The sequence below is a fragment of the Schistocerca nitens genome, chromosome 4, assembly GCF_023898315.1.
Source record: "Schistocerca nitens isolate TAMUIC-IGC-003100 chromosome 4, iqSchNite1.1, whole genome shotgun sequence".
In the NCBI taxonomy this organism is placed as follows: domain Eukaryota; kingdom Metazoa; phylum Arthropoda; class Insecta; order Orthoptera; family Acrididae; genus Schistocerca; species Schistocerca nitens.
This window is the reverse complement of record NC_064617.1, coordinates 602,349,934-602,372,588: the sequence shown is the minus strand read 5'-3', so window position 1 is coordinate 602,372,588 and position 22,655 is coordinate 602,349,934. Positions and strand designations below refer to the sequence as shown.

Sequence of the window (22,655 nt, the reverse complement as noted above, 5' to 3'; positions counted from 1 at the left end):
CATCGGTCCCGCTGCAACCATTGCACAGCTTTTTATATTCATATGACTACCAACTAGCTGTCCACCAAGATGAATGGCCACTGTAAAATTGTGACCAAGAACAAAGTAGACCACCCTATGACACATGCAGCTGAACATAAAATCCTTGATTTCAATGGCTGTGTCACTATCCGAACCATCTGGATCATCCCCTGCACCACCAGCTTTTCTGATCTGTGCAGCTGGGAGTTATTCTTATAACACATTCTCCACTCCCAAAATTACCCAGCCTCAACCTACGGTAACCTTCTGTCCCCACAGCCTCCACCCAACAGTTCCCACCCCCTTGTCCTATCACCTCCTCACTTTTCATATTCCTTCACCCTCTTTGTGTACCGCCCTCTGCCAAAGAACCTGCCCATCCTTTCCATTACCTGCTGCCACCTCCCCCCCCTCCCCTTTCCCCTGACACCCCACCTCCCGTCGCTGCACCTGGCAGTCTCTAGTTCCTGCACACCCCACCAAAAAGTGTCCTTTCTCTGCATCCATATCCTGCTACCACTGACCCTTCCCCAGCCCACTCCAGACTACTATTGATGTGACAATTGCTTTCCAGTAGGATATGCCAGTGGCAGTGCTCATGTGTGTGTGAGGTGTACTTGCTTGTGTGAATGTGCATGTGTGTTTTCTTTGCTGAAGAAGGCTTTGGCTGAAAGCTATAATGTGTTACAGTCTTTTCGTTGTGAATGCCTGCAACCCAACAGGTCATCTTTATGACAAATAACAATCTATCCTTTTCCTGGAACTATTGCTATTACAATCTGGAGTTTCCATTATTTCAAAAGTTATCTTTATTCAAAAGTGTTGGCTTCAAAGGCTTAAAATGTAATCCTTTCAAAATTTCAGCAGTATTGTTTTGCAGGTGTATTTTTTCACTTTCCACTAAATGTGCAGTTTTTGTGGGACAACAAGTTTGTTTATGAAATATTTCAATTAGAAAATTTGATATTCCTGAAAATTTGTGGTGGGATTTTTAAATCCCAATGCACATTCAACCTTTTGCCTCATAAAATGGAACCATTATTTGTATCTAAAGGGCATTCATCCAACATCTTTGTGTAATGTGAATTTATGTTATGCACTAATTATGTCTTTCTTGCTGATATCTAAAATGTAATAGATTATGTTTTAATATTTTGTAACATCTTTCCCACACTGTCTTTAAGTTGGTGTTGTGTACAAAGCTATAAGAGGAGTCCATATCTGGTAATCAATGAGTATGCACACTCCATAATTTTCATTGTCAGTAAGTATGATTATCAAGTCAGTCGTGGTTGAGTATTCAAAAATACACATACCATTTCAGTCGGCACCCACCATTTAGTGTGTAAAATTCTGGTCAGTCTACATATTTTAAGTGATGTTGTGCTGTGTAATTCTGTATTGTTGCCTATTTATATAACTTTGCTTATCTGTTCAGTGAAATGTATGTAACATAATCAACAGCTGACATTTATCATGAATGCGAATGTTATATGAGAGTGAAAATCTAAGCCCACAATGTGTGAAATTCATTTAAAAACTACTTAAAATTCTTTCTCACTCTGTAAAAGAACACTGATATGAAGAAGACTACTAAGGAGGATAAAAGTGGAACAGCAAGGTTATGCAGTCATTTCTGTTTGAATGCTGCTTTTATTTTATGACCTTTAAGTATTTTTCATTGACTGTTCAGTATCTAGTTTTTCCTGTATTACAAGTTACTGCAAATTTTATGTAAATTTTCTTATCCAGAGTCTGCATTTTATTTCAGGATGAAGAGGAAATATTATTCCTGGGATGAGGCTATGAACCTACGAGAAGTTAAGGTTGTAATCTAAATTTCAGTTTTTTGACTTTTTGTAAACAATATAAATTCATGATTAATCAAATCAACTAACAATCACAGAACTTCATATCCATGCATCTAACTTTTTATTTGCCGTAGCTCTAGATCAATAAGTCTGAAGTACCCTAGAGTGCTGTTGCTTTTCAATAATAATTTAGTCATTCATGGATGTATCTGTTGTTCCCAATATACAGTGTTCATGCAGTGTAAGACAGGCTATCATTTTTCATAATTCATTACTAAAATGCTCAGTACCTTTGTATTATTTAAATAAAATACAATTTTTCACCTGGAACCTACAGCCGTATCTACTAATGTGACTTCTGTTTTTTGTGAATGGCTTGTTCTTCGAATTTGTAACTATTATTTATAGAAAAGCCAGCAGATTTGTTTCTCAGATTTAAGACTTCATCTGGCACTTTATTTTCTGATATTTCAGTGGTACAAGGGATTGTAACACTGCAAGAAAATCCATGAGAGTAATTTCATTGCAGGGTGAATGACTATTTTATTCTGATAATGCCCTGTTGGTCAGTCTAACATTTGGTAATGAGTAAATGTGATAACAGTTGGACACAAACAAGATTTTCTGGTCACTTTTAATTAAATTTGCACTTACTGTCAGAGTTCAGTGAAATGTATCACTGTGAACTGCAACATGTACGCCAGGGATCAAATTAGAAAAGATACCAAACTTGTTGCTTGATTGTGATTTTACATTTATATTTGATGACTGTTTGTTCATTGTAGTTATTATACAGAGTATATTTGATGTGCAGTTTCAGTTATAATTCATTATCTTCTTTCACCCTTTTCTAAATGCCCTAATGCAAAACTTTTGTTGGGTTAAGAGTTTCCGTCATATTCTGTGGTGTTTGAACTCAAAATTACAACTTTTCTCACACATTTATTGAACAAGTGGAACAAGTAGTGTGAAATTATACAATACATTATCTCGTATTCCATACCACCATCATTGAGCAATATGGGCCTTCACTTTGCTGAAATTGACACAGATTTTTCTTTAATTCACAAGTTTCTAATTATTTGCAACTGTATCTTCTACATTTCAATTAAATGATTTTCTTCCTTTATGATCAGTCATAAAGGTAGCTGCCTTCCTTTATTTTTGCAGATTTTTCAGGCAACTGTAAAGCTGTGATGCATTTTCTAAATATCCTATTTTATCTGTAACCAGACATGTAACTTCTTTTTTTCAAAAATCAACAAAGCTTTATTTTTATAATATATAGTTGAAGGCATTGTGATATATGTCTCAGTTCATTTCCTCTGGTCTGAAGGTCTTATTTGATTTCACACACACACACACACACACACACACACACACACACACACACACACACACACACACAGACAGAAAGAACGGGTGGAATGAATCCCAGCATGGAGGACGTGCAGAACTTGCAGAACTTTGCACATGGAATTAAATATTAACATTGAGGAGAACTAGCAAACACACAGGCAACAGCATCCTGTCTTTTGTGACTGGTAAGGTCAGTGTTAAGCCAGTGAAGATGAACAAAGATACTTAATCAGAATAACAATAATAATAATAACAACAATAACAATAACATATGGTCAAACCCGGTACAACATAACGGGCATGCACGGTGGATACAAGCAGAAACTGACACATACAAAATGATACCACAAATGCCTGAAGTGATAATATTGCAACATGAAGTTACCCGAGCAATTAATTCTACGCACAATTGGAAAACCCCTGGAAATGATAAAATAGCAAATTTCTGGCTAAAGAAGTTCACCTCAACACATTCACATCTAACTAAATTATTTAACAGTTACATTGCAGACCCATACACATTCCCTGATACACTTACACATGGAATAACTTATCTGAAACCTAAAGATCAAGCAGACACAGCAAACCCAGCCAAGTATCGCCCCATAACATGCCTACCAACAATATACAAAATATTAACTTCAGTCATTACACATAAATTAATGACACATACAACACAGAACAAAATTATAAATGAAGAACAAAAAGGCTGTTGCAAAGGAGCATGAGGAGGTAAAGAGCAACTGATAATAGCTGCAGAGGTGACATATCAAGCTAAAACTAAACAAAGGTCGCTACACTACGCATACATTGATTACCGAAAAGCTTTTGATAGTGTACCCCACTCACGGTTACTAGAAATATTAGAAATATACTAAGTAGATCCTAAATTGATTCAGTTCCTAAACATAGTAATGAAAAATTGGAAAACCACACTTAATAATCCAAGCAAATTCAAATAATATCACATCACAGCCAATACAGATTAAGCGTGGAATATACCAAGGAGACTCATTAAGTCCTTTCTGGTTCTGCCTTGCTCTGAACCCACTATCCAACATGCTAAATAATACAAATTATGGATATAATGTTACTGGAACATACCAACACAAAATCACACATTTGCTATACATGGATGACCTAAAACTACTGGCAGCAACAAATCAACAACTCAACCAATTACTAAAGATAACAGTAGTATTCAGCAATGATATAAATATGGCTTTTGGAACAGACAAATGTAAGAAAAATAGCATAGTCAAGGGAAAACACACTAAACAAGAAGATTACATATTGGATAACCACAGCAACTGCATAGAAGCGATGGAAAAAACAGATGCCTATAAATATCTAGGATACAGACAAAAAATAGGAATAGATAATACAAATATTAAAGAAGAACTAAAAAATATAGACAAAGACTAACAATAATACTGAAAACGGAATTGACAGCAAGAAACAAGACAAAAGCTATAAATACGTATGCTATACCAATATTGACCTACTCATTTGGAGTAGTGAAATGGAGTAACACAGACCTAGAAGCACTCAATACACTTACACGATCACAATGCCACAAATATAGAATACATCACATACATTCAGCAACAGAAAGATTCACATTAAGCAGAAAGGAAGGAGGAAGAGGATTTATCGACATAAAAAACCTACATTATGAACAGGTAGACAATTTAAGAAAATTCTTTCTAGAATGAGCAGAAACTAGCAAAATACACAAAGCAATCACTCATAAAATACATCGGCTACACCATTGCAATTTCATAACCACTTCTACAACCCTTTAGATCACATAACATCAACAGATACGAAGAAAGTAAATTGGAAAAAGAAAACACTACATGGCGAGCACCCGTATCATCTAACACAGCCACACATCGATCAAGACGCATCCAACACTTGGCTAAGAAAAGGCAATATATACAGTGAGATGGAAGGATTCATGATTGCAATACAGGATCAAACAATAAACACCAGATATTATAGCAAGCATATTATTAAAGATCCCAATACCACAACAGATAAATGCAGACTTTGCAAACAACAAATAGAAACAGTAGATCACATCACAAGCGGATGTACAATACTAGCAAATACAGTATACCCAAGAAGACATGACAATGTAGCAAAAATAATACATCCAACAACTTGCCATACAACATAAACTAATAAAACAACATGTTCCCACATACAAGTATGCACCACGAAATGTACTGGAGAATGATGAATACAAATTACACTGGAACAGAACCATTATAACAGATAAAACAACACCACATAACAAACCTGACATCATACTCACCAATAAAAAGAAGAAATTAACACAACTAATCTAAATATCCATACCCAATACAACAAATATGCAGAAGAAAACAGGAGAAAAAATTGAAAAATACATCCAACTGGCTGAGGAAGTCAAAGACATGTGGCATCAGGATAAAGTTGACATCATACCAATTATAGTATCAACTACAGGAGTCATACCACACAATATCCACCAGTACATCAACGCAATACAGCTACATCCAAACGTATATATACAACTACAGAAATCTGTAATTATTGATACATGTTCAGTTACCCAACAGTTCCTAAATGCAATGTAACATATACCGTACAGTTAAAAGGAAGTCACGCTTGATCAAGGTCTGCGTCACTTTCCATTTTAACCAGACATAACGTCTGAGACAGGAAAGAGAAACAATAATTCGGATTCTCGGGGACCAGGACATCATGCAGGAAAGAGTTGGAGCTTCCCAAAACTCCTTAAACCAAAGTGAAAGCAATTCATTGGTACACTGAATGTACAGACACTGACTAAAATAGGAAAACTCAAGATACTGACAGATACTTGTGATAGATTTTGGATTTGTGTACTTGGAGTACAAGAAACACGTTTTCGTGATTGTGATCACTTTTATTCCGATGGCTATCTAGTCTACAAAGGAAAGCCTGCAATCAAACTGAAAAATAGTAACGTAAATTTGTTAGGAACGGCATTCGTCATGCATAAAAGTATCCAGAACTCCGTGATAGACTTCTTGCCACCCTCTGAATGCCTCTCTGTACTCACAGTTAAATGTGCTAATAAGGCATATACACTGGTAAACGCACATGCTCTAATCAATAATGATCCTGACAAAAACAAAGTGGAGAAGTTCTGGTCATATCTCAAGCGTGTACTCACTGAGATCCCTGAACACCACGTCAAAGTCCTGATGGGAGATTTCAATGTGCAAATTGGCAGTGAATGTGAACACAGACATATAACTGGGAATTTTTCAGTAGACAAAACGACGAACACCAATCGACATTGCTTAATCAACATATGTGGGATAGCCAACCTACAAATAATGCCCACTCACTTTAAGAAACCACAAAGGAAAATGACTACATGGAAATCTCTAAACAACCACATTGGGGAATATAAAATTGACCATGTAGCAATAACTAGAACATTTTATCCAGAAATCAAGAATGTGAGGATACGCAAAGGTTTCATGGAGTCCGTTCACCCCCTCTCACAAGTCAAAATCTGCTTCATACCTAATCGAAAGAAGTGCTGAAAATCGAAACTGCTGTGCACTGATCCAGAATACCTAAAAGAACATGCAGAGGAGTTTGCATAATCTCTAAATACTGACACAGAAACATGGGAAGAGCTTCTTGGAACCATCCAGCAGTCATCAAGAAAACTCAGTCCACCACCACGGAAAAAAGGAAAAACAGATGGTAGACAACGGACTGTGACAGAGCACTTGAATCACATATTCAAGCCTGGAAGATTTACACAGCCATCAAACACTGGAGAATTGGCAGAACTTTTCGGAAACACAGAAGAAAACATCTAAAACCACCAGACAAATTAAACACACATACCATCACAAACAATTAGAGGAAATTGATAATGATTTTAAAAGAATCAACATGAGCAACTTTTATAGGACATTTAGGGAAGAACTAGCAATCTTCAAGCCACCCAATCTTTGCTTTCGGCACCCTGATGGAATACTTGAGATGAACACAAAGGTCAACTGAGAAATCCTGAAATAACATTTTGAGAAGTCACACCACTGCGAACCACCAACAGACAAACTTGACTTCCATGTTGTGACCCCAAACCAGGACTCAACTCCACCTACACATGAGGAGATAAAAAACATTGTATTACATCTGAAAAACAACAAAGCACCAGGGGAAGATTGTGTAATTGCCGAAATGCTCAAGATTGGAGGTGAACTCTTGATTGACAGACTAAAAACTGTCATTGAAAATATATGGGTAAGTGGAGTCTTACCAGCAGATTGGACAATGCTTTGATTCACCCTCTACACAAAAAGGGCGACAAGTCTGATCCCAACGACTATTGAGGCATTTCACTCCTACCAGCCACTTACAAAGTGCTCTCATGCTCTTCTCAACAGATTAGAACAACAGACAGAACATATGATTAGTGAATGTCAGGCAGGCTTCCACCCACATCGATCCTGCGCAGAACAGATCTTGAACCTGAGGATGATACTGCAACACCGTCAGTGAACCGCACAGTAGTCAGCTTCGTAGGTTTCAAGAAAGCATACGACTCAATTCATTGCAACAGTTTGTTCAATACACTTCGTGAATATTGTGTAGATAACAAAACTACTTCATTAATTGAGCAGAATTTAACAGACACAACCTCAAAAGTAAAATTCATGGAAGAAATTTCCGAACCTTTTCAAATTAGGACAGGAGTGAGACTGGGTGATGGGTTGCCCCCACTCCTCTTTAACTTGGAACTGGACAAGATTATCAAGATGTGGGAGAAAGAAATACCTGGAATAAATATGGGAACAAAGGACAAACGAATCAACATAAAATACCTTGCTTTTGCTGATGACCTAGCAATAATTATGTGGACTCCCAAGGAAGCCAAATATACCATCGAGAAACTTCATGATGTTTCCATCAAAACCGGACTCCAAATTTCTTTCGAGAAAACACAATTCAAGGACTCCAAAAGTTCAAATCTGAAACCACTTGCAACAAAATATGGTGACATCAAACAAGTTAAGTACTTCAAGTACTTAGCAACATGATCAGCAACACTGGCAATGAAAAAGTAGCTCACAGAACGTAAAGCTTATACAATGACCTGGAACACATAAAATAAGAAATCACTATCCACCTAAGCCAAACTTCTCCACTATCATACAGTCACTCTTCCAGAAATGCTCTACGCAACTGAAACATCATCATTAACCATCAATATCAAGGACATTGAGAAAATGGAAAGGCAGATACTCAGGAAAATATTTGGACCCAAGATTCCTTATGGTATCTGGATGTGCAAAAGCTCTGAAGAACTGTACTCAAAGACAGAATGTTTCACGGCAGTTGCACGGAAAAAACGATTGAAATTCTACAGACATTTAACAAGAATGGATGCCTCTAGAATGACCGAGAAAATCTTCCCTATCGTCAAAGGACCGCACCAAACAAGGGCATGCTGGCTAACAGAAACCCAAAATGACCTCACGGAACTCTGTATTGACCCACCATAAACCACCCGGACTGTGTACAGACAGAAAATCAACTCTCATAAGTTCACAACCAAAAACCAGACAGAAAAGAATCTGAAACTGAAAAACGCATGGACACAAGAAAGAAGACAGACCCATAGTGAAAGGATGAGGAAGTTTTGGGAAGAAAAGAACAACAAGAAAGCTAAGAAGACCAGTGCTAATTAATGGTTCCACATGCTCCTTAGAGGGTGAAACAAATAAATAATAATAATAATATAATAACTATAATAATCTGAGGTTCAGAGAATGCAAAGTTCACTGCCAAAAGTAACAAGACTTGTATGGTCCTAGAAGGCCACAGTGAAATAAATAAATAAATAATAGTAATAATAATAATAATAATGAGAGCAAAATATATGTATATATATTAAAGAAGGCGAGGATTTGTGACAGAATGGTAATACCAAAAATTTGGTATTTTTTAGAAAGTTATGACCAAGCCTATTTACAATATTTTTTTTATTTTCTCAAATCATTTTTACAAGATATTGTGCACATTGTATCAAACTATAGGATGCTAAATATCTGTTCTTTTATTTTTCAGTCACTGAAGAAACTTTCTCATGCCAATGTTGTTAAACTAAAAGAGGTTATAAGAGAAAATGATACATTATATTTTGTTTTTGAATATATGAAAGAAAATTTATACCAACTAATGAAAGACAGGTAAAAATTGTGTACAATATAATAACTTAGAGGTTAATTTACCCCTTGCTGATCACTGGCAATATCGTAGTTTTAAAATCCGTATGTTAAGAATTTCTGAGATATTTGATGATGATTACATTTATGATAATGTTACACCTTACTTGAAAGTTATTATCTACTACAATAAGTTCTACACGTTCTGCTATTGTGAGTGGTTAGTATCTTTTCTACAGAATATAATGTTTTCTTTATATCATCCATAACTTTTTTGCTATCTGTGTGTCAGTTTCTGCAGCTCTCATTCATGTTAGTGTAACAATATCACACAAAATTTGATAACCCCTCTATTTTATGCCTAAACCCACAATGAGATTTTCACTCTGCAGCGGAGTGTGCGCTGATATGAAACTTCCTGGCAGATTAAAACTGTGTGCCCGACCGAGACTCGAACTCGGGACCTTTGCCTTTCGCGGGCAAGTGCTCTACCATCTGAGCTACCGAAGCACGACTCACGCCCGGCCTCACACACTTCTGCCAGTATCTCGTCTCCTACCTTCCAAACTTTACAGAAGCTCTCCTGCGAACCTTGCAGAACTAGCACTCCTGAAAGAAAGGATATCGCGGAGACCTGGCTTAGCCACAGCCTGGGGGATGTTTCCAGAATGAGATTTTCACTCTGCAGCGGAGTGTGAGCTGATATGAAACTTCCTGGCAGATTAAAACTGTGTGCCCGACCGAGACTCGGACTCGGGACCATTGCCTTTCGCGGGCAAGTGCTCTACCATCTGAGCTACCGAAGCACGACTCACGCCCGGCCTCACAGCTTTACTTCTGCCAGTATCTCGTCTCCTACCTTCCAAACTTTACAGAAGCTCTCCTGCGAACCTTGCAGAACTAGCACTCCTGAAAGAAAGGATATCGCGGAGACATGGCTTAGCCACAGCCTGGGGGATGTTTCCAGAATGAGATTTTCACTCTGCAGCAGAGTGTGCACTGATATGAAACTTCCTGGCAGATTAAAACTGTGTGCCCGACCGAGACTCGAACTCGGGACCTTTGCCTTTCGCGGGCAAGTGCTCTACCATCTGAGCTACCGAAGCACGACTCACGCCCGGCCTCACAGCTTTACTTCTGCCAGTATCTCGTCTCCTACCTTCCAAACTTTACAGAAGCTCTCCTGCGAACCTTGCAGAACTAGCACTCCTGAAAGAAAGGATATCGCGGAGACATGGCTTAGCCACAGCCTGGGGGATGTTTCCAGAATGAGATTTTCACTCTGCAGCGGAGTGTGCGCTGATATGAAACTTCCTGGCAGATTAAAACTGTGTGCCCGACCGAGACTCGAACTCGGGACCTTTGCCTTTCGCGGGCAAGTGCTCTACCATCTGAGCTACCGAAGCACGACTCACGCCCGGCCTCACAGCTTTACTTCTGCCAGTATCTCGTCTCCTACCTGTGAGGCCGGGCGTGAGTCGTGCTTCGGTAGCTCAGATGGTAGAGCACTTGCCCGCGAAAGGCAAAGGTCTCGAGTTCGAATCTCGGTCGGGCACACAGTTTTAATCTGCCAGGAAGTTTCATATCAGCGCACACTCCGCTGCAGAGTGAAAATCTCATTCTGGAAACATCCCCCAGGCTGTGGCTAAGTCATGTCTCCGCGATATCCTTTCTTTCAGGAGTGCTAGTTCTGCAAGGTTCGCAGGAGAGCTTCTGTAAAGTTTGGAAGGTAGGAGACGAGATACTGGCAGAAGTAAAGCTGTGAGGCCGGGCGTGAGTCGTGCTTCGGTAGCTCAGATGGTAGAGCACTTGCCCGCGAAAGGCAAAGGTCCCGAGTTCGAGTCTCGGTCGGGCACACAGTTTTAATCTGCCAGGAAGTTTCTTAAACCCACAATGTATGCATCTGATCTCTTGTAACTGCTTACCTGAAGGTGCATCATTTAAAGCATTGATTTTTTTGCACTAGCATGCTGTTGTGCTGTTTTATGGCCTGACAGTGTGTCATCTGCAAATTAGCCAAAAGGAGCATGTTTCTCTGCTCACAAGTAATCATTTTTGTGCTGACTTTTTCTAAGAATAACAGTATTGGGCATTTTGTAAATATATTTTTGGTTGTATTGAACATCGTTGTTGTGATTTGTAAGATGTAATTTTACACGTTGTTTGTTTATTCCTTTTGCTATTACACTGTTTTATTATACCACTAGTTTTTCAGTGACATTCTTCTCAGACTGTGAACCCAGCTGAGCATCGTACTGTAGCTAGGAATCATATCTCAGTGCCAAAGGTTGGAATGAACATGAAAACACCCCTGAGCTGATACAACCATACAGCTGGGTTTCCATCAGCAAGAATTTCTTACATGTACATCCCCCCACCACTGCCCTTACATGCACGCTAGTGTTTCCACATGCTTGAGCTGGAAATGCTACTTATGCGACATTCAAGATGGTGACAAGTGAAATTATTCATATGGGAGTTGCACAACTTTTAGCCAGAGAGCTATGGAAATTGGCATCTTAAGGTTGGTTGTGTTGTGTTGGGGGAGGAGACCAGACAGCTAGGTCATTGGTCTCATCGGATTGGGGAAGGATGGGGAAGGAAGTGGCTGTGCCTTTTGAAAGGAGTCATCCTGGCATGTGCCTGGAGTGATTTAGGGAAATCACAGGAAACCTAAATCAGGATGGCTGGACGCGGGATTGAACCGTCGTCCTCCCGAATGTGGGTATCTTAAGGAATCGTATGGGAACATCAAGTTCATTCATGAGGGAGTTATCTGACGATGACGAAATTTCATTTAAATGAATAAAATCAATTTTGAAATCTGTACGAAAGTCTAATACAAGTATGTGAAATGCCATGCCAGCTTTCTTTAAATTGCAAGCAATATTGAAGTATCTGGCAATAGGAGTCATTGCAATATACATATTATATTCTGAAGAGCACTATTTCTAAATTTTTATGTTATCTATAATACACTGAAGTTACATGGGAAAGTAAGGTTTTTGTCTCAACAGTTCAGCTTTGTTTTCATTTTCAGAGTTAGTCAAGGTTCTGACAGGCCACAGGTGCTGTAAATATGTGTTTTTTTTACTAGTATGGTACTTAATTTTGTAACCCTACATTGCACTACTGTGCAGAACAGTCATCACTCAGTGATAGTGCCAGTATGAACACTGTCATATTTGCATTGGATTTTTGTGAGAAGCAAGAGTAGTTTTAAATCCCTAAATCCACAAATAAATTACCATTTCCCTATAACATTCACACTGAGCGACTAAAGTAAAAAGCTGTCGTTGTACTGAAATAATGAAAATCCCTTAACAGTACTTGTATTAACACGAACCTGAGTAAGTTGACACTGTTAGTTTTGATATTTTTTAATCCATTTCATCACTTCAAATGATGTCCGCCCCTAGTAGCTGAGTGGTCAGCGTGACAGAATGTCATACCTAATGGCCCGGGTTCGATTCCCATCTGGGTCGGAGATTGCCTCCACTCAGGGCCTGGGTGTTGTGTTGTCCTTATCATCATCGTGTCATCCCCATTAACATGCAGGTCGCCGAAGTGGCATCAAATCGTAAGACTTGCACCATGCGAACAGTCTACCTGACAGGAGGCCCTAGCCACACAGCATTTCCATTTTTACTTCAAATGATGTGTTACTCTGTAAGTGATCATGGCTGAATGCTAGAATGATACTCCTATTGTGCTGTTTAAGATCCACCTCCTGGCAGTTGCTGACACTCATATGCAATGGTGGAGAAAGCGACATCATGCGAGAAAGTAGAATGCCTTTCAACTTTTTCAACTTTCGTAAGTTACACATAATTTGGCATGACAACATGCAAATCGGGTGTTTCAACATGTAAGGCTGACTTACAGTAATACTGGTGGGGGGCAATGCGCATCTAAGAAAGTCATGCCTGTGGACAGCCAGCTTATGTCATATGCACACATGCAGTGCTCTCCTGTCCACTACTCCTTCTTTAATGAAATAGCATTGTGCAGCAAGTGGCAATGACCACTTGTTTCCTCATCTATATCTATACACATACTCCACAAGCTACAGTGCACGACACAGGGTACCATGTACCACTAATAATCATTCCCTTTCCTGTTCTACTTGCAAATAGACTGAGGGAAAAATAACTGTCTAAAAGCCTCTGTATGAGCCCTAATTTCCTGCATCTATCCTTTGTGGCAGTAAAATCGTTCTGTAGTTTACATCAGATGATGGTCCTCTAAATTTCTGCAATAGTCCTGGTGAAACAAGCACTGACTTTCCTCCAGGGATCCTCATTTGAGTTCATGATGCATCTGCAAAATACTTGTGTGCTGATTGAACCTACGTGTAAGAAATCTACCAGCTTGCCTCTGAAGTGCTTCAATGTCTCCCATTAATTATAGTTGGTGGTGACTTTAAAGTACCCTAGATATTTTGGCAGAAATACATTTTCAAATCCAGAGGTATGCATAAAACATCATCTGAAATTATGCTAAATGCTTCTCTGAAAATTGTTTCGAGCATTTGGTTCATGTGTACACATGAATAGTAAATGATTGTGAAAAAATACTTGATCTGTTAACAGCAAATAAACCTGAGCTTATAATGAGCTCAAAATGGTTGTTTGGTTGGGTTGAGGAGAGGACCAAACAGTGAGGTCATCGGTCCCATTCAGTTAGGGAATGATGGGGAAGGAAATTGGCCATGCCCTTTAAAAGGAACCATCCCAGCATTTGCCTGAAACAATTTAGGGAAATCATGGGAAACCTGAATCAGGATGGCCGGACGCGGGTTCGAACTGTCGTCCTCCTGAATGCGAGTCTGGTGTGCTAACCACAGCGCCACCTCCCTCGATGCTCAAAATGGATACAGGAATTAGTGAACACAGGGTTCTCATAGCGAGATTGAATATTTTAACCTCCAAATCCTCCAAAAATAAATGAAAAGTTTGCCTATTCAGAAAAGTGGATGAAAATTCACTTGATGCCTTCCTGAGAAACAACCTGCCGTCCTTCCAAATTAACAATGTAAGTGTAGATCAGATGTGGATTGAATTCAGAGAATTAGTATTGACAGAAATTGAGAGATTTATACCAGATAAATTGAAAATAATGGAGCAGATCCCCCATGGTACACAAAATGGGTCAGAACACTGTTGCAGAAACAACAAAAAAAAAAGCATACCAATTTGAAATGAATGCAAAATCTCCAAGATTGGCGATCTTTTACAGAAGCTCAAAATTTAGGGCGGACTCCAGTGCAAGATGCTTATAACAGTTTCCACAACGAAACTTTGTCTCATAATCTGGCAGAAAATCCAAAGAGATTCTGGTCATATGTAAAGTATGATAGCGGCAAGATACAGTCAGTGCCTTCTCTGCACAATAGCAGTGGAAATACTACTGACGACATTACTGCCAAAGCAGAGTTACTAAATGCAGCCTTCCAAAACTCCTTCACCAAAGAAGACGAAGTAAATATTCCAGAATTTGAATCAAGAACAGCTGCAAACATGAGTAACTTAGAAGTAGATATCCTCAGAGTAGTGAAGCAACTTAAATCACTTAATAAAAGCAAGTCTTCCAGTCCAAACTGTGTACCAGTGAGGTTCCTTTCAGAGTGTGCTGATGCAATAGGTCCATACTTAACAATCATATACAACTGTTTGCTCAATGAAAGATCTGTACCCAAAGACTGAAAAGTTGCGCAAGTCATACCAATGTTCAAGAAAGTAAATAGGAGTAATCCTCTATGTTATGGGCCCATATCATTAGCGGTGATAAGCAGCAGGACTTTGAAGCATATATTGTGTTTGAACACTACGAATTACCTCAGAGAGAATGGTCTATTACACATAGTCAACACTGATTTAGAAAACATTAGTCTTGTGAAACACAACTAGCTCTTTATACACACAAAGTATTAAGTGCTATTGACAAGGGATTTCAAACTGATTCTGTATTTCTAGATTTTCAGGAGGCTTTTCACACTGTACCACACAAGTGGCTTGTAGAGAAATTGCATTCTTATATAATATCATCTCAGTTATGTGATTGGATTCATGATTTTCTGTCAGAGAGGTCACATTTCGTAGTAACTGACAGAAAGTCATTGAGTAAAACAGAAGTAATATCTGATGTTCCGCAAGATAGTGTTAAAGGCCCTTTGCTGTTTCTTATCTATATAAATTATTTAGGAGACTATCTCAGCAGCCGTCTTAGGTTGTTTGCTGATGATGCTGTTATCACCTAGTAAAGTTATCAGAAGATCAAAACAAATTGGAAAATAGTTTCGAAAAGATATTTGTTTGGTGTGAAAATTGGCAATTGACTCTAAATAATGAAAAGTGTGAGGTAATCCACATGAGTCCTAAAAGGAATCTGTTAAACTTTGATTACATGATAAATTAGTCAAATCCAAAGGCTGCAAATTCAACCAAATACTTAGGAATCATAATTATGAAAAACTTAAATTGGAAAGAACTCATAGAAAGTGTTGGAGGAAAGTAAAGCGAAGACTGAAAGCAAACCAAAGACTAAGTTACATTGGCAGAACACTTAGAAAATGTAACAGATCTACTATACTTGTCCATTCTCTTTCGGAGTACTGCTGCGCAGTCTGTGATCCTTACCAGATATTGTTAACGGAGTACATCGTTATTGGGTTTGGGGTGGACATAATTAAAACAAAGGCATTTTTGTTGCGGCAGAATCTTCTCACGAAATTTCTATCACCAACTTTCTCCTCCAAATGCGAAAACATTTTGTTGATGCCAACCTACACAGGGAGAAATGATAATCATAATAAAATAAGGGAAATCAGAGCTCAGAAGGTGGATCAATGAACCCTCTGCCAGGCACTTAAGTGTGCTCTGCATTGTGTCCATATATGTAGATGTAGATGTAATCTGATATGTTTGGGATCCCAAACATGTGAGCAGCACTCAAGAATGGGTGGCACTATCCATTTGCTTTATGGATGAGCTACACTTTCCCAAAATTATCCCAATAAAATGAAGTCAAGCTTTTATTTCCCTACTACCAGCATGACATCTCATTCTATTTCATATTGCTTTGCATCATTATGCCTAGATATTTACCTAATTAATGTGACTGTGTCAAGCAGCACCCTACTAATGCTGTATCTGAACCTTACAGTATTGTTTTCCACACTCATCTGCATTAACTTCCATTTTTACACATTTAGAGCAAGCTGCCATTAATTAACAACTAGAAATTCCATCTAAGTCTTCTTGCATACCCCATAGTCACTCATGATGACACCTTTTTGTACACCATGGCATCATCAACAAAGAACCTTATATCGCTGCTTATCTTGTCCTATACATATATAAATGCCACAGACTAGCTATTTAAAAAATGTTGTTCCCATTGGTCACTGTGTGTCCCCTTCACATACCAGCTTCACATTTCTACATGCCCCCAACTTGAGTTATTTTTTAAGTTTCAGCATTCTTAAGTAAATATGGAATGTAGTCATATTAAGTCACGATTCTGAAGGAATTAGATTAGGAAATGATACCCTAAAAGTAATAGATCAGCTTTGCTATTTGGACAGCAAAATAAATGACGATGGCCAAAGAAGAGAGGATATAAACTGCTGACTGGGTATGGCATAGAAGCAATTCTGAAAAAAAAGGAATTTCATAATGGTTGATATAAATTTAAGTTATGGGAAGCCTTTGCAGAATGTATTTGCATGGAGTGTAGCCTTGTACAGATGTGAAATAGGACAATGTGTAGTCCAGACAAGAAGAGACTACAGACTTTGGAAATGTACATTGACAGGAAAAAATTGTAAGACCAAGAAGGAATTGTACAACATAACTGAAAGTTGGTAGGCATGTTTCTACATCAGAAGTATGATGTCTGTTCCAATTTTGCACCAGTCACGTAAGAGTGTCGCTAGTAGCTAGTAGTACCACTATGAGGATGCAGATCAGGTTTGCTTTATATTTATTATTATTTTGAGCTTTTCCTCATTACAGAGGCTTATCTCCAACATAATAATTTACCTGGAAATGACAATACAAACAATAAACGTTCTTAAACTATACTCTCAAAATATTTCTCCAGGTGTTTCGATCTTGCGTGTCCTCTTCCTCTGCGCCCATTCTCCTCATTGTGTGCTGTACATTTTGGAGCCAGGTGGTCACAGGTCGTCCTCTTCTTCTTCTCCCCTCCGGTTCCCACTCCAGTATCAATTTTGGTATTCTGGCTTCCTCCATTCGTCGTACATGCCCGTACCACTGTAATTTCTTCCTATCCATTACGTCATATATTCTTTCTTTTATTTCCATTCTCCTTATTACTTCGGTGTTCCTTATCTTTTCTTTCCTGGAGATTCTTGCCGATCTTCTCCAAAAGTCCATCTCTAGAGCTTGTAATTTTTTAATGTGCTTCATGTTAATTGTCCAGGTCTCCGTTCCATACAGAACCACACTCTCTAATATGGATTTGTATATTAATTTTTTAGTTCTGCTCATTACATTCCTGCTCCATAAGACTGAGTTAAGCATCCCAATGACCCTCCGTCCGCTACTAATTCTTTTATTGATTTCTGAGTCTGATTTCCCTCGATTTCTAAAATGGATCCCAAATAACAGAAAGTGTTTATCTTTTTGATTTTCTTTCCTTCAATGTAAAGCTCATCTGAATCATTAGTCAAGTATTCTGTTTTTTGGTAATTAATCTTCAATTAATCTTGCTTTATATACACTCTATAACAATTGTGAGTGTTAGTTACATTTATATTGGCTGTAGTGATAGTCAAGAATGCCTTTAAGGCAACAAAAATGCCATTATCAGCACCTCTCTGGGTTTGGATGAGGTCGTGTTCTAGCACTATGAGAGGCTGGACGTTCTGTCTGCAATACTGCAGGAAGACTTGGCAGGAATGTAGCTACTCTACACGATTGCTGGCAGCGGTGGTAGTGAGAACATACGGTCACTAGAAGACCAGGCTCTGGATGGCCATGTGGCACTACCAGTAGTGAAGACCATCTTGTTGGTGTACGGCTTTAGCACATCGTACTGCATCTGCAGCAGAAATTTGAGCAGCAGTTGGCACTACAGGACAGAGAATACCATTACAAATTGGTTACTTCAAGGACAGCACTGATCCAGATGCACTGTAGCGTGCATTCCACTGACCCCAAACCACCGGCATTTGCGACTTCAGTGGTGTCAAGTGAGAGCTCATTGGAGGGCAGGGTGAAGGTCTGTGGTGTTTTCTGATGAAAGCCTGTTCTGCCTCGGTGCCAGTGATGGCCGTGTTTTGCTTCGAAAGAGGCCTCTTGAGGACCTGCAACCGACCTGTCTGCATGCTAGGTACACTGGACCTACACCTGGAGTTATGGTCTGGGGTGCAATTTTGCATGACAGCAGGAGCACTCCCATGGTTATCCCACAGACCTAGAATGCAAATTTGTCGACCTGTTGTGCTACCATTCACGAACAGCATTTCAGCATGTTTTCCAACAGGATAACACTCACTCAAATACCACTATTCTAACCCAACATGCTCTACAGAGTGTTGACGTGTTGTCTTGCCATGCTCAGTCATCAGATCTGTCTCCAGTTGAGCACATGTGGGACATCATTGGATGACTACTCCAGCATCACTCACAAACAGCATTAACCATCCCTTTATTGACTGCCCAAGTGCAACAGGCATGGAACTCCATCCCACAAACTGACAGCTGGCACCTGTGTTACACAATGCATGCGTGTTTGCATGCGTGTGTTCAGCATTTTCAAGCAAAAAATCTTATTTAAGTGTCAAGGACTTGTATTTCATAGTAGTCTGATGTCTTTTGACATTTAAATAAGTTTTTCTTCTTGAAAATAGCCTAAGGCCAAATCTGGATTGTACAACAGTGGTTCATGGAAAGAGGAAGCTGCCTGGTATAATTTTGCACAGAGCATAACTTAATCATAGCTAACACTTGGTTTAAGAATCATGGAAGAAGGTTGTATATGTGGAAGAGGCCTGGAGACACCGGTAGGTTTCAAATAGATTATATAATGGTAAGACAGAGATTTAGGAGCCAGGTTTTAAATTGTAAGACATTTCCAGTGGCAGATGTGGACCCTGAACACAATTTATTGGTTATGAACTGTAGACTAAAACTGAAGAAACTGCAAGGAACTTAAGGAGATGGGACCTGGATAAACTGAAAGAACCGGAGGTGATAGAAAGTTTCAGAGAGCGCATTAGAGAACATTTGACAAGAACAGGGGAAAGAGATACAGTAGAAGAAGAATAGGTACTTCTGAGAGATAAAATAGTGAAGGCAGCAGAGGATCTAGTAGGTCAAAAGACTAGGGCTAGTAGAAATTCTTGGGTATCAGAAGAGATATTGATTTTAATCAACGAAAGGAGAAAATATAAAAATGCAGTAAATGAAGCAGGCGAAAAGGAATACAAACGTCTCAATAATGAGATTGACAGGAAGTGGAAAATGCCTAAGCAAGGATGGCTACAGGACAAATGTAAGGAGGTAGAGCCATGTATCACTAGGGTAAGATAGATACTGCTTACAGGAAGATTAAAGAGACGTTTGGAGAAAAGAGAACCACCTGTATGAATATCAAGAGCTCAGATGGAAAACCAGTCCTAAGCAAAGACGAGAAAGCAGAAAGGTGGAAGGAGTATATAGAGGGTCCGTACAAGGGCAATGTACTTGAGAGCAATATTATGGAAATGGAAGAGGACGTAGATGAAGATGAGATGCGAGATATGACACTGCGTAAAGAATTTGACAGAGCATTGAAAGACCTAACTCAAAAAAGGCCCCTGGAGTGGACAACATACCATTAGAGCTACTGATAGCCTTGGGAGAGCCAGCCGTGACAAAACTCTACCATCTGGTGAGCAAGATGTAAGAGAAAGGCAAAATACCCTCAGGCTTCAAGATAAATATCATAATTCCAATCCCAAAGAAAGCAGGTGTCGACAGGTGTGAAAATTACTGAACTATCAGTTTAATAAGTCATGGCTGCAAAATACTAACATGAGGTCTTTACAGACAAATGGAAAAACTGGTAAAGTTGACCTCTGAGGAAGATCAGTTTGGATTCTGTAGAAATGTTGGAACATGCGAGGCAATACTGACCCTACGACTTATCTTAGAAGGTATGAGAGTCGTTCAATAATTAAAGAGACAAATTGGTCTGGGGAAAAAACTGTTAGTAGGGAAAGTTTGGTACTTTTAGGGCTTTAAGTTGGCACCATTGGGATGAGCCCTGATCAGCTGGTACATTAACATTGTTTTGTTTATAACCCCAAAAATACATTTCAAGATGACAAGGCCACTTGAAACATTCGCATTAGTTGAACAACGTTCTGTTATTGGTTTTTTACTTGCTGAAGGTGAGAAACCAGTGAATATATACTGTAGGATGTCTAAAGTTTATGGTGAAGATTGTATGAATCGTGCAAAGTTTTACGAGTGGGTAGAGCAGTTCAAAAATGGTCGCAACTCGGTGACTGATGAACAACATTCTGGCCCACAAGTTGCAGTTTCAACTCCCTCACTTGAAAGTCAAACTGATGACATTATTCATGCCGACCCTGTGTGACTGAGGAAATTATAGTTGATATGGTTCAAGTTATTACTGGTACAGTTCCTAACATTATCTGTAACAAGCTGAAGTACTGCAAAACATGTAGAACATAGGTCCCAAAGGAGTTGACATGCCTACGCAAGGAAACAAGGTTGAGAGTGTGCGCAGAGCAAAAGGAATGTTATGAAAGAGAAGGTGAGCACCTCCTCAATGAAATTTTAACTTGAGATGTAACTTGGTTTCATTATTATGAGCCAGAATCAAAAAGAAAGCATGGAGTAGAAGCACACCAACTCACCTGTCAAAACCCAAGTATCAGCAGGAAAAGTTATGCTGATGGTGTTTTGGTATGCTTAAGGACCAGTTTTTTTGTTTTGAAGAGCAGCATACAATGAACAGCCAATACTATTCACATTTGCTTTTAAACAAGGTGAAGCTAGCCATGAGAGAGAGATGACGTGAATCTCAGAGGAGAAGTGTGATTCTTCAGAAAGACAATGCATGCCCACATATTGCTCAACTAACCAGTGAAACTATCAACTAAATAGGCTGGAAGTACTGCCTCATTCCTGATTTAACACTTAGTTATTTTAAATTGTTTCGTGCACTGAAGGGGGCATTAATGGGAAGAGTTTCCAGGATAACGAGGATGTGAAACAGTTTGTGGGAAATTGGTTCAAACATCAAGATAAAGAGTTTTTTGCAGCTGGAACAAAAAAGGTTGTAGCCCATTGGAACAAGTGAATAATGTTCAAGGGGATTACATTGAAAAGTAGAAAGTGTATTATTTAATAAAATAAAAGATTTTGTCCACACCAATTTGTCTCTTTAATTATTGAATGACCCTGGTAGATTTCTAGTATTTCTAGACTTGGAGAAAGCTTTTGACAATGTTGACTGGAATACTCTCTTTAAAATTCTGAGGGTGGCAGGGGTAAAATACAGGGAGCGAGAGGCTATTTACAATTTGAACAGAAACCAGAAGGTAGTTACAAGAGTACAGGGGGATGAAAGAGAAGCAGTGCTTGAGAAGGGAGTGAGAAAAGGTTGTAGCCTATCCCTGATGTTATTCAATCTGTATATTGACCAAGCATTAAAGGAAACAAAAGAAAAATTTGGAGTAGGAATTAAAATCCCTCGAGAAGAAATAAAAACTTTGTGGTTTGCTGATGACATTGTAATTCTGTCAGAGACAGCAAAGGATCTAGAAGAGCAGTTAAATGGAATGGACAGTGCCTTGAAAGGAGGATATAAGATGAACATCAACAAAAGCAAAACGAGGATAATGGAATGTAGTCAAATCAGGTAATGCTGAGGGAATTAGATTAGGAAATGAGACACTTAAAGTAGTAGACGAGCTTTCTATTTGGGGAGCAAAATAACTGATGATGGTCAAAGTAGAGAGGATATAAAATGTTGACTGGCTATGGAAAGGAAAGCATTTCTGAAGAAGAGAAGTTTGTTAACATCGCGTACAGACTTAAGTGTCAGGAAGTCTTTTCTGAAAGTATTTGTATGGAGTGTAGCCATGTATGGAAGTGAAACATGGAGGATAAATAGTTTAGACAAGAAGAGAATAGAAGCTTTTGAAATGTGGTGCTACAGAAGAATCCTGAAGATTAGATGGGTAGATCACATAACTAAT

At 38.9% G+C, this 22,655-nt stretch overlaps 1 protein-coding gene across 5 annotated transcripts in view; it reads left to right on the top strand.

The window, feature by feature from the left end:
- LOC126253482 (serine/threonine-protein kinase dyf-5) overlaps positions 1-22,655 on the top strand; it is a 318,570-nt gene that overhangs the window by 89,782 nt on the left and 206,133 nt on the right. For all 5 annotated transcript variants that reach the window (XM_049954847.1, XM_049954846.1, XM_049954849.1 and 2 more), the window contains 2 exons: positions 1,793-1,847; positions 9,318-9,439. In XM_049954847.1, coding sequence (XP_049810804.1) covers positions 1,793-1,847; positions 9,318-9,439 — 177 coding nt within the window. The remainder of the gene's footprint in view (positions 1-1,792; positions 1,848-9,317; positions 9,440-22,655) is intronic.